The sequence below is a fragment of the Stegastes partitus genome, unplaced genomic scaffold (assembly GCF_000690725.1).
Source record: "Stegastes partitus isolate 25-593 unplaced genomic scaffold, Stegastes_partitus-1.0.2 Scaffold1360, whole genome shotgun sequence".
Classification (NCBI taxonomy): domain Eukaryota; kingdom Metazoa; phylum Chordata; class Actinopteri; family Pomacentridae; genus Stegastes; species Stegastes partitus.
Genome location: NW_007579091.1, coordinates 64,428 through 76,510, shown reverse-complemented (window position 1 = coordinate 76,510; position 12,083 = coordinate 64,428). Strand labels below are relative to the sequence as shown.

Here is a 12,083-nt window from a genome sequence, read left to right as displayed (position 1 = left end):
ACTCACACAAACAAAGTCCGGATATGTTGAAGCTGCCTCACGTTTGCAGGCAGGATGTGTTGAAGCACAGAAACACTACGCGGTGCACGTAAAGTTGAAGAACTGAAGGGAAACATGGAGGAGAGGAGGAACTCACAGCTATATTGAGGAGGGTGTTGGGTGACAGACGCTCGGGGAAGGGAGTAGGATATCTGTGCTGGACCGGAGCTCTCACATGAACCGCTGTGGGATGGTGGATCTACACAGATATACAGATGCAACACACTCAGAGGACACAGTTAACACGCAACAAGCTAAATACTGCGACTACTGAAGCTGCGACACTCAACACGATGCAGCTACATAGCATCATTCTATACTTTACATCGACTTTACTGGTGTAAATGTAACAGGTCTGAGGCCCTACGTGGACGACTGTAAGACGTCTGTACTGAACGTGAACTTCTATGTGGATCATATGCTGATCGCGTCCTTAAAAACAGCGAAGGAGGACTGACAGCTGTCTCACCTGGTGATTCAGGGCGTGGCTCATCGGCTGTTTGGGCGGCGTCCCGATAGGCACCGCCCTCACCGGGGGAGAGCCAATCACAGGGGAGGACGAGCGAGGAGGAGGAACCCTCTCAGACAGATCTCGCCCTTCGTCGTTCCTCCCCTGAGGAGGACGTTTGGGAAGCCCCACCTCTTTGATTATAGACATTAAAGGACTATCCTGAGGAGAAGGAAGACAGGAAATAAAACATTACAGACTGAAAATCCTCAACTTGGTAAATCCTCGTCTGCATTGATTGTTTAAAAACCCGTGGAGTGTTTTTTTGCACATATGCCAGAGTTTTTCCTGCCGCTACTCAAGTGTAACGTGGACATTTTTTGTTAATTAAATGGTCAGAAATAACCAGAAAAGGGAGAGATTTTTTATCAAAAAAGAAAACAGACTCATTACTGTATGCAGATCCATCGTTCCTACCCTCGTGCACGTTCACCCACAATTCAGTTCACTCACTCTGACACAGACATGGTGCAAGAGAAAACTAAACAACTTTTGTTTCCTATTTGGGTTTTACATCAACAGTCTTTTCCCCCTGTGACGACAGAGTTGCACTGAATTGACTGAGCTGTGATGGCTTTTTTTTTTTAAACTGTTCTGGAACGTAAAGCTTTGTTTATTTTGTTAAACTGCATCAAACAAATGCTACACAAAGACGCAAAATCACCACAGACAGACAAAATCAGCACAAAATGATGTGAAATTACCAGAAAAAAGATGCAAAACCACCAGTTGTTATAGTTCTGTTTTCAGAAATCATGTGAATATGTGCAGCTGCTCTGCTTCCAGCCTGCTTACAATGACTTCAGCTGCACATTCTGCTTTTAAACACGTGTTTGTTGTTGATTTCAAATGTATTTTTATGATGTCAGTGAACAAGACTTTCTTTGGTTGACTGATGATTAGGTTTATAATCTCTGTTTTAGTTTTGAGTTTGAAAATACTGACAGAAGTAAAGTACACACATCTAGTGGAAAGTGTTGCGTCTGAACCTGTGTTTTTAGTTATGTACCGCAAATTTCTTCAACTCTACGTGGATGCCATTGTTGTGTAACAGCAGAAGAGCGAGACCGCCTCACCTCCATGTGTGTGACCAGTCCAGGGGCGACACTGACCGGACCGAACCCCATACTGTTCTCCCAGATACTGTGTGAGTTCATCTGTGGGAGAGAGAAGGAATGTGAGAAGTTTAAGGTCCTGAAGCACAAACATCATCTGGCAGTAAACGCTCAGACCAATATGGGAAATGAAAGTGCTGCCAACTCGTGTCTCGTGTAAACGAAAAGTTGTTCTTTATGGCAGGACAAAAAGTGCACAATCTGACGTGGGTTAAATATGACATGGAAGAAACCAGAGAAGTTCTGGGTACTAACCTGGCCCATGGGAGCGGTGCCTCTGCGCATCAGGTGCTGCTGCTGCTGGTAGCTGAGCATGGACGAGGGAGGAGGTCCTGGAGGAAGGCCTGCAGCAGAGCAACACGACTCTTTTGAAGCCTCATAAAACAGAACCTGCTCTATATATGACAGGAACAACCCTGTGTGTTGGAGCTGGTGTTAATCACACGCTGGCTACAGGTCCGAGGGTGACGCCATCTTAAATCCAAATATAAAAAATGTTCTTATACTTAACAAAAAAAAACAATCTTAATTATTTCTTTTTTTTTTTAGGAGAGCATATTTGACGCTTCTTAAATCAGACTATCCACCAATACTTTTATTTTTGTGGGACAACTTTCCATTCCAGTTCTGAAAGCCCAAACAACATTCAACGATTTAAAAACTATTCTTTGTTTGTTTTGATGTCTGTTTTGTCAGTTTTCTTGTGTTTAAAGATGGAACTTTTCACGACAGCTTCAGGTTTTGTTTGCTAATTTCAGCTCACCTAGAATCAGAGATTATTTCATCAACTCATCCGATATTACAGATTCTGAATTAATCACATGATGAGAAATAACAGTGAAAGTTTCAGGTGTTTATCTTTAACAGTTCCTCAGATGTTGTTGTTAAATTTCAATGTGCCAAAAACTTGCTGAAAGTGGATTCATCTCAGAAAGTCTTTAATACAGCAATCTAAAATGTCCCCAATATTTTGTAAATATTCCCATTTTATTCTATGAAAACTGAGCAGCATTTGTTCTGAAACATCCGATGATTTGAGAAGCAGCGAGTCATCCGTCAAACATGAAGACATCTTAACAGCCCAAGCTTTACTTCTTCGCTGGTTCACTCAGTGAGTAATGAAACAACCCATTTAGCTGATGTGTGTTCCAAAGACAACACAATTTAAAACTGATTATTTCTAAAAAATAAAATAACGAAAGAGAGGAGGAGGAGGAAGAGGTCCGAGTGGAATATGGACTGAATCAGTGAAGAAGAAGAAGAAAGTACTACATTGAGTCCTGACGCAGTGACAGAGCAGCAGAATTACATGAAATATCACAACACCCATGACTTTGGCTTCCAGTGAAGAAAGGAATCACATCTAAAAGAGTTCTGCTTGTAGTAAACTGTCCATGTAGATAAAATGGTTTGAACTTGGATAAATCTGACATTAGTACATCATATGTCACTTTTTTATCGTAAATTTTGATCTCACAGCCGTCTGAGTGAACTGCAGCCACCTCGCAGCATCTACTGCAGCCTGCACGAGGCGTTTAAGGAACATCAGTAAATTCTAGAGTCCATCAACGAGCAGTGAGAAGTTCAGGCTGAGCAGTTTATAGCAGACAACACGGAAAAGACCAGAGACAAAATAAATATCCATCCATCATCTCTACACCTTAATCCTCACTAGGGTCATGGGGGGCGGAGTCTATCCCAGCTGACTCAGGGTGAAGGCACCTGGACAGGTAACCAGTCTATCACAGGGCTACACTTAGAGACAGACAACCAAGCACACTCACATTCACACCTACGGACAATTTACAATCACCAATTAACCTCAGCATGTTTCTGGACTGTGGGAGGAAGCCGGAGAACCCGGAGAGAACCCACGCTGCACGGGGAGAACATGGAGACTCCACGCAGGAAGATCCCGGGTGTCCTCACCGGGACGCCAACCGGCGACCTTCTAGCTGCGAGGCAACAGTGCTAACCACCGAGAAACCTGCAGCCCCAAAATAAATCTATCTGATGAAAGTATTTCCATCCTTAGATCAAAACTACGGCAGGTAAAGACAACTATTTGTCAACATGCATATAGCTCAACGCCAGACTCCACCACAAAAGGAGAAGGAACGTGCAACCGCATCATGTGCTGAGAAAGTTGGTGCCACCAGTGACACACTGGTACTGGATCTCTGCACAGTTCAGCAGTCGAGACGTGAGAAGGACTTTAAAGTGAATCCCACCTGAAGCGGAGGGTCCAGGAGGCAGCTGGTGCTGGGGGTGATGGGGATGCTGGTGAGGGATGGAGGCGGCCTGCTGCAGGACTCGGGGCTGGTCCAGGCCGTGCAGAGCCGACAGGCCGGATCCAGACGAGCCGGGGGGTGGACCACGCCTCTCAGCCGCCCCGACCCCAGCGATGGCCGGGTCGGCCTCCAGGATGAGCCGGGCCAAGGACTCGGCCAGGTCGCCATCCCCTGATCGATCCTCCACGTCTGGAAGGAGTTCAAAAGCTTCTTTCAGACATGAAATATGGAACATTTCTGCTTCGTCAGTCTGTTTCTCTGTTAATGCTCCGGCTCCATTCAGTCCGGCTGTTGATGTTCATCGTTTACATCAGACACCAAGAGATTAGAACTCATAATGATGCAAAAACATACTAAACACAGAATCTAAACCAACAGCGGCTCCACAAAGGTGTTTAAAATCATACTGGGATTTCCTGAACACTGAAAACTGTTCACATGTGATGAGAATCAAAGCACTACTTTACGAAAAACAGTGTGAGCTGCTGATAGATCCTGATCCATCCTGTGTCCACATCAGAGGTCATTTATAATTATTAAAAATTAATGAAATCACAGCAGCTTAGAGTGTTTAAATACAGAAACTCTCTCTCTTTGTAGAGACGCTCATATGAATGCTGCTGCTGTCTGATGCTGCAGGTTGAGGAAAAACACTGATGTCAAGACGTCTGACTGAGCCCGTCTTCACACTGGGGGATAATTTATAATTTCATGCAATTAACAACATTACTGCCGCTGTTCTTCCACCTGTGCAAATGTGTGGATTCTGTTGCAGGTATTTAATAAACCTCAGAGGAAAGAGCCTCTCTGTGGTGTTTTTAGACGAATGTTGGCAAAAATATGGAAAACAGACAAGTCTCTCCATCATGTTTGCAGAACCTGTGAATGGCCAGTAGATGAGAGAACTCTGACACAGGAGTGAACAGTTTTCCTGACCTGGTGGAGGCAGTCCGGAGGAAGACGAGGAGAAGCCGAGTGGAGGAAGGGAGGAGGGAAGAGGGAGGCGGCTGGCCGATGGAGGGAGACGTGTGGAGGAGGAGGAGGAGGAGGAGGAGTGCTCGGTTCCTCCTAAGTCCGGCTCCCCGCCCAGCCCTCCTCCTCCCAGGCCGAGCCCCGTCGCCAGCCCGTCCCGCTCATCGAGCTCCGCCAGGCGCTTGTGCTCCTCCTGCCAGTCGTCATCTGGAAGTAAAGACGTGCAGGTTGTACACATTAGTCTGCTTTAGAAGTTTAACAGAGTGTCTCCACTTCACAGACAGTAGAGGTGGAAAAAGGTGACTGACAGCAGCAGAGAACAACCATAGATGGGATTCAATCATCACAACCGAACTGGGTTCTCTGTCGTCCAATAAAACTCCACCACACATCAGGTATTAATTAATAACCCACTGCAAACGTGGAAGTAAACAACATGTTCTGCTTTGCAACAGCAGGTGTGAAGTTTAAAGGAGTCACACGGAGAAGAAAGTAAAACATGTTGGATCAATAAAATAAATGCAGCAAGTTGTTGGAAACAGACTCTACAGCTGATGTGCAGCGTGGAAAGAAAATGCTCGTAGAGTCTGTAAATAGTCATTACTCACATTCACAATGACCCAATTTGTGCAAAATGTTTGAAAATAATTTGTCAAAAATTGCCCAAAATTACATAAACTTGCAGAAATTGACTCAAAAATGTAGTAAAATGGTACAAACTTGTCCAGAACGGATTAGAGAACATTAAACATGCCTCAAAACGTGTCCAAAAATAATCATGAGAGGAAAATAAAAACCTCCTGGATCCATAAATAAACACAGCTCAGAACCAGAGAACAGAGGAGCCAGTCGTTGGAGATACATCCAGCATGATGGAACATCTTTCTACGGCTGATGGTGGAACATCTTTCAGGGCAGAGAGGAAAAGTCTGGAGACATGGAGACAGTTCAACATCTGCAGGACGTTATTTATGTTTGTGTCGATTTGTGTAAAATCAGAAGACGTCTCTGAGTTCTCTCTCCTTCTTCATGTTGTTCTGCTTCCACAGAGCTGCAGGACTTCATGTTGCAGTGAACAATGTGACAGGAGGGAAAGCCAATAAAAGCCTAAAAGCTGCCCAGAGTTCAGAGGACTAATGGGGAAACCAGTGTCGTCACAGAGGTGTTACGTTTGTCAGCGCAACCCATAAAAACAGGAATATGATGCAGTCAGATCATGTGAGTAATGAGTCTCGACTTTCTAGCTACAGGTCGTATCGCTGCTTCATAACCTGCTCTGCTGATGTTGAGTTATGCTAAAAACCAGCAGCCGTTCACACGTATTTTCTAACAGACCCCCGTGTGTAGTTGTGACTGAGCTCTAAGAGCAAACACACACGATCCAGATGTTTTATGCGAGACTCACCGATGGCCCCGGCTCCGAAGGTGTCGTCATTGAACTGATCGATTTCATCTTCCTCCTCAATCAATCCCTCGTCTTCCTCCTCCAACGTACAGTCTTCATCCAGGGACTGCAGGCAGGAACGGAGGCAGCGAGAGGAAGGTGGGAAGCAGGCAGGACAAACAGGGCAGAGAAGATGGAGGGAGGAGATAAGAAATAAAATGAAACTACTGCTGCAGCAGACAGGATTCCTACTGAGGGGCTGGGACTCATTAAAATGGAAAAAGCACAGTTTTGGCTGAGCTTCGCTGGTGCATTATACATGAATCCATACAAATGTGCAGTGAACAAAGTGTAAAGAGGAGGAAGAGGCTCTTAGGAATGTGTCTGAACTTCACGGAGAAGAAGCAAATCACAGTAAATGCCACATTTCCAGACAATCGCACCAGTAATGTTAAATAATAGAGCACTACAGGGGTTCTGCAATGGCCCTTTCACGTTAATAAGACTGTAGTAGCAGCAGGATTTTCCCCTGCATCAGTTTTTAATTTCAGGATCAGGCTACGTCCACACCAATGTGCTCTAAAACGCATGACTTCTAATACATTTCCTCCTAAAGTCCACACTGCTCTGAGGTTTCAGGTCCCACGGAATACGTGTTTTTAGGTGTTAGTAAGGTGTAAGTAAGTAAAGATTCTCTGAGCCTGGACGGCAACAGCACAGCCTTCAAAACCTGCTCCTCACCTGATCCCACAAAAAGCAGAAACTCCAACAGTAATTCGACTGACATCTACTCGATTGTGAAAAGATAACCGAACAAAAATAAGCTTAGGAAAACAGCTAGGTTCATTAATAACACTAATAAAGACTTGTTTTGATTATATGTCCAATGTCTCCATCATAAAAGGCCCTAGAAGAGGTTCACCAATATGAAATACAACCTCATTATCATATTCTACCTCTGCTGCTTTTTCTGGCATGAAATGTCAATATTTAGTGTAAAACAGTCACAATCAGTGCCGATAATCCTGCTTAATGCACTGAATTTATATCCATCTGGTAGTTTACTAAAGAGCATCTCTGGTTGTTGGAGAAGCTTCACACGATTGAAGTGTTGACTGGGTGTGTTGTGCTGCACACCCTCACGATTGAAAGAGTCTAATCACAGCCTCAGTAAACAATAGATCAACAATAACTGGTTTGAGGATGACGTTGTTTTGTAACTGCATGACAATAACAGACTCAAAACAACTTGACAGCAGAGACTCATTCATCAGCAAATGTGAGAAAAGCTTCCAACACCAGGAATAGACTCAAAGCAAATCCACAAAAAAATAAATTAATGGTACCACAACGTTACTTCTCATAGCTGAATGGTGTGATTAGGTGTCTGGACATTCTGATATTTGGTTTCACTCCAATATAACTGTTTGGAAAGAATCCTTCTTGAACGATTATTTTAGGGGGGTTATTTTGCACCAAAAATAAGAAATCAAAGCCGGATGTAACGTTCTTCATATGTTGGAACACTGACAAAAGCATCCAAAGTAGTGTTTCTCTTTGGTTGGCATTCAGATCTGACTTTGCACTTCTCCTTTGTGATGCAGATTTAAACAGTCCAAGAGACGATTTCTGGTGCGTTGTGTAGCGGCAACGATCGCAAGACTCGACCTGTGCCTGTTTCTGGTCCACATCATTATTCCTGCATTTGTTTTTGCAACTAAACCCTCTATCACAGTGTTCCTCTGCAGTCCGTTGCTCATCTTGTCACCAAACTGTATCCGTGTACCCTTAAAGCAAAGTATATTATGTTCTTTTCCTGTACATTAGTCATTGAAATATCTGAACTTTGCATCAAGCAGCAGATGTGCACATGAGCACAACGCGATGCCGATATGATATATTGTGCAGCCCTAACATGACAACTGCAGCTACAATCTTAGTTTTGGGCCTCAGATTAGAAGCACAATGAAGAAGGCATTTTATCATCTGAAGAACATTGCCAGGGTCCCACCAGTTGCCTGTGGAGCCAACACAGAGACACCACTACCTGCTTCTATTACCTGCTGGCCGGGAGGTGTTGTTTTTATCGACTTTTATTTCCTTTTGTATTACATTCAATTGAGATGAAAAGTAAATAAATTGGGTCGGACTGATTGATTTAAAGCTGCATCTCTAGACCCCAGACAGCGTTCATGTCATCTTGAGGTGCATCCAACAAGGACTTACTGTTAGTCTCAGTTATATTTCAGTAAAAGAGCTTAACTCCATATGATCAACACTGTTTTACAAACTGAACAAGGACCTTTTGGCTACAACACGAATCTGCTGCTACTGATGGTTCAGGATAGTGAGTTTAATTTGAGAACCGGCTGGTAGACTTCAGCCTCTGAGACTAAATAAATTCAGTTTAGGCAATAATTGGAAGCTAATAATCTCAGTTTTGTTAGCATAATAACATCTCAACTAGCATTAGGGTGGTTATAGTGTGCTCCGATTGTGATCAGTTGAATGAGGAATCCTCTTAAACACTTTGAACACTAGTCCAGGTCATCTAATAACATCCAAATGAACATCTAAACTAATGAGTGTAAATACTTTAGCACAATTAGCCTCACATATGAGTTGGCTAAGACAGTCATGACCTAGCATGGTTCCACATGCTGGGCAGGGCTGGTTATTAACTAATGATAGGTTTACTAGTTAGTAGCTTGACTTTGTAGGTTACCTAGTTCAGTTAAAATAATTAATTAAATCCATACAGGATTTGTCCACGAGCCGCTGACAGGCTGCAGGTAGCAGGGCAGCCCGTTAGCCTCGATGCTAACGCTGACGTTACATCACCTAAAACCCACGTCGATGGAAAACTGCTGCCCCGAAACTGACCGATTTTAAACCGTCAGAACAACCAGCACACACCGGCTGCTCTGAACGGCGATTTATCTGAGAAACGGCCCGTTCAATCCGGCCACAGGGGGCCGAGAGCGCTCTCCCTCCCTCCGGCTAACGTCAGCAGGCGAGCGGGCTGCTTCACAGGCCGCCAACCGCATTGAATGTGGCAGGCGCATAAACAATAGATAACAGGCGGCGTGTGGAGGACACACGGGCCGGAAATACAACCGGCTCACCGAAAAACACCCGACGTTCTCTCCCGTTAACGGCCGGGGCTGTTTTCTTTACGGGCAATAACTCACCTGAAATCGAAACATCTATCTTTAGGCTGTCGGGAAAAGAAGCGCATCGGGAGCGAGGCGGCGCGCAAATGACGCAGCAGGGACGTCCACTTGAACGGCGCGCCGTGAACGAGCACGCAGCGACGGGGGCGGCGCCGCTGAACGACGTCACGCTCAAAATAAGGAAGAAGGTTTAATTTGAGCAAAGTGCGACGAAGACGAGAAGTCGACGGTAAATAAGCCTTTAAAACAACTCATCTTCTTGTGTTTTTACTGTAGCAGCCGTTTTGTTATTTCAGTCATAGGCATTGTTGTGTTGGCAGCCTTTCCTACTCATTTATTACATGTAACAGATCACGATTTCATGTTAATAAATAATTAATCTCCATTTTTTTTTAAGGACAGGATATGATCTCCCTGTTAAGACGTGTAAAGGTTTCAGTATTTAGACGACTGTGTCCTCACGTCGCCATTCTTTATATTTGTGTATTTAAAAACGTGTACATTTAGTCAATAAATAACCAATATTTGAAATTTATGCCTAAACAAAAAATTAGATAAAGTTAGCGAAAAAAATAATGAAGCAAATAAAATGTTTAGTTCAAATTAATTTAAATTACGCAATAAGAAGATGGCGTCCACGCTGTGGATTTTTGGTGAATTAAAATAAGAAACATTTGAAATATAAGCAAATGCAAAAGCTTAAATAAAGTTAGCGAAGACAAATGTATATATATTTTTTAAAAAGCTAAAATTTTGCATTGACATCAAATAAAACAAAACAAATAGAGCAACTAGAAGATGGTTTACTGATATGAACACAACAATAAAAATATAAAAAATTAAGATGAGAAACTATTAAAAATATGAAGAATAAATAGAACAACAAGGAGACAGTGTCCTGACATGAGTTTTATTTCTGTTTATTTGATATATATATTTAAATACTGACATAAAGTTCTGCAGAACGCGTTGATCTGACGGTTTAGAACGAATCAGACGCCTTCATGCTGTTACTGAATCAGAACAAATGAGGTTTTGTATTATATATATATATATATATATATATAAAAGCTCTATGTGAAGGAGTCCTTTTATCACATGACAGTATTTATTAGAGGAACATGAACTGGAGTCCAAATTAAATTAACAAATAAATTGAAAAATATGGATTTCACATCTTTCTTTGTGATTTCTTTCTTGCTTCATTTTCTCCGTATTTGCTTCTTATGGTTCTGTTTGAAGCATATTATTATTTATGCTTAAGTACACAGCATATTATTTATTATGCTGTGTACTTATATCTATATTTTTTTCTTGCTGAATGTACAGTTTTACATTTTATGCGTATATTATTCTACTTACTATTTATATTTATTTTTATCCTTGTAGGACATATTTTTCCACTCACGATTATCTCATGTGTGTTTTTTTTTCTAAGACTTTTAATGGGAGAACCTGTACCGAGGCTCAGTGACGTCCTTCTGACTGGATCTCGGGTCAGAACATGGTCCAGCTGCTGCTCTGCTCTCTGGACCAGCTCATGGATTCTGGTTTCGGTCGACCTTTCCCTCGACATGGACTCCAGCTGCTCTTCTGGTTCGCCAACGACTGCGTCACCTGCGAGCCCGTTAATGTCATGAAGGTAAGTTTACTGTGATCAGACTGAACCGTTGTCTCCCTCTTCTGGCCGTGAGGATGATAAAACAATAATCTACCTGATGAGGACATTATTTACAGTTCTGGCCTGTTTTTTTTTAAAGGTAAACAGTGAAATAATACTTTCTTCTTCTCTGTGATGTCATCCTTATTATCTGTAATTTAACAAAACCGTAACAATCTGTAAAATAACAGCAAATACTGGCAACATAACAATGTTAGCTGATTTAAATACATTAAAATAAAACACTGTATTATTTCTTTTTGTTTGTTTTAAGGCTTATTGTGTAAATTACCTTTTAAACTAACATGACTTTTTCTGTGATGTTACTGGTTATTACCTGTAATTAAACAAAACTAGGACAAAATGAATCATAATGAATCGCTATTTTTAAATCCTTCATATGCATTATTTTATTAAAAATAACAATAAATAATATTTTAGCTGATTTATATACAGTAAATACAGATTTTTGATGTTGTTTTGTTTGTTTGTTTGTTTGTTATCATGGCTCCTCCCTCTAACTCGTATTCCTGAGGTGCCGTAGAAGTAGACTTTATGTTCACTGCTCTGTAATCCACACACGGATAATATTAACTCTATGTTTGCTGGATGTGTTTCTGGAGCTGGCGTCCGACTGTCAGCCGGAGAAAGGTTTCTACGGCTTCCACGTGTTCGGCAACGTGGAGGAGCTTCTGCCGGTGCTGCGCTCCACCAAGAGACGCAAGAACAAGAGGAAGGTCGGTGGTTTAAGGCTCTTCTCTGGTTTTCAGTTCAGCAGTTTTCACACGTGAAGCTCGGTTTAACTCTTCAGAACTTCAGCTTGTGAAAACACACAAATCATGTTTTTACTTGATGTCGGAGTTATTTACAGTTTTTTTGGCCTGTTTTTTTTCATTTTAAGTAAAATAATACTTTTTTTTTTCTGTGATTTTAATAGATAT

At 42.3% G+C, this 12,083-nt stretch overlaps 2 protein-coding genes across 3 annotated transcripts in view; one reads left to right on the top strand and one right to left on the bottom strand.

The window, feature by feature from the left end:
- The window catches only part of patl1 (PAT1 homolog 1, processing body mRNA decay factor), a 15,430-nt gene extending 5,876 nt beyond the window's left edge, over positions 1 to 9,554 (bottom strand). The window contains exons 1-8 of the mRNA XM_008298924.1: positions 9,501 to 9,554; positions 6,331 to 6,436; positions 4,890 to 5,132; positions 3,894 to 4,142; positions 1,918 to 2,006; positions 1,624 to 1,704; positions 509 to 709; positions 137 to 238 (exon numbers count right to left, since the gene is read on the bottom strand). Coding sequence (XP_008297146.1) covers positions 137 to 238; positions 509 to 709; positions 1,624 to 1,704; positions 1,918 to 2,006; positions 3,894 to 4,142; positions 4,890 to 5,132; positions 6,331 to 6,436; positions 9,501 to 9,515 — 1,086 coding nt within the window. The 5' untranslated portion in view covers positions 9,516 to 9,554. The remainder of the gene's footprint in view (positions 1 to 136; positions 239 to 508; positions 710 to 1,623; positions 1,705 to 1,917; positions 2,007 to 3,893; positions 4,143 to 4,889; positions 5,133 to 6,330; positions 6,437 to 9,500) is intronic.
- An 85-nt stretch (positions 9,555 to 9,639) lies between these two features.
- The window catches only part of LOC103370026 (uncharacterized), a 5,307-nt gene continuing 2,863 nt past the window's right edge, over positions 9,640 to 12,083 (top strand). The window contains exons 1-3 of one of the 2 annotated variants that reach the window (XM_008298926.1): positions 9,640 to 9,711; positions 10,948 to 11,124; positions 11,766 to 11,879. In XM_008298926.1, coding sequence (XP_008297148.1) covers positions 10,987 to 11,124; positions 11,766 to 11,879 — 252 coding nt within the window. In that variant the 5' untranslated portion in view covers positions 9,640 to 9,711; positions 10,948 to 10,986. Of the gene's footprint in view, positions 9,712 to 10,920; positions 11,125 to 11,765; positions 11,880 to 12,083 lie in introns of both variants that reach the window. The other variant, XM_008298925.1, reaches the window with a different exon arrangement.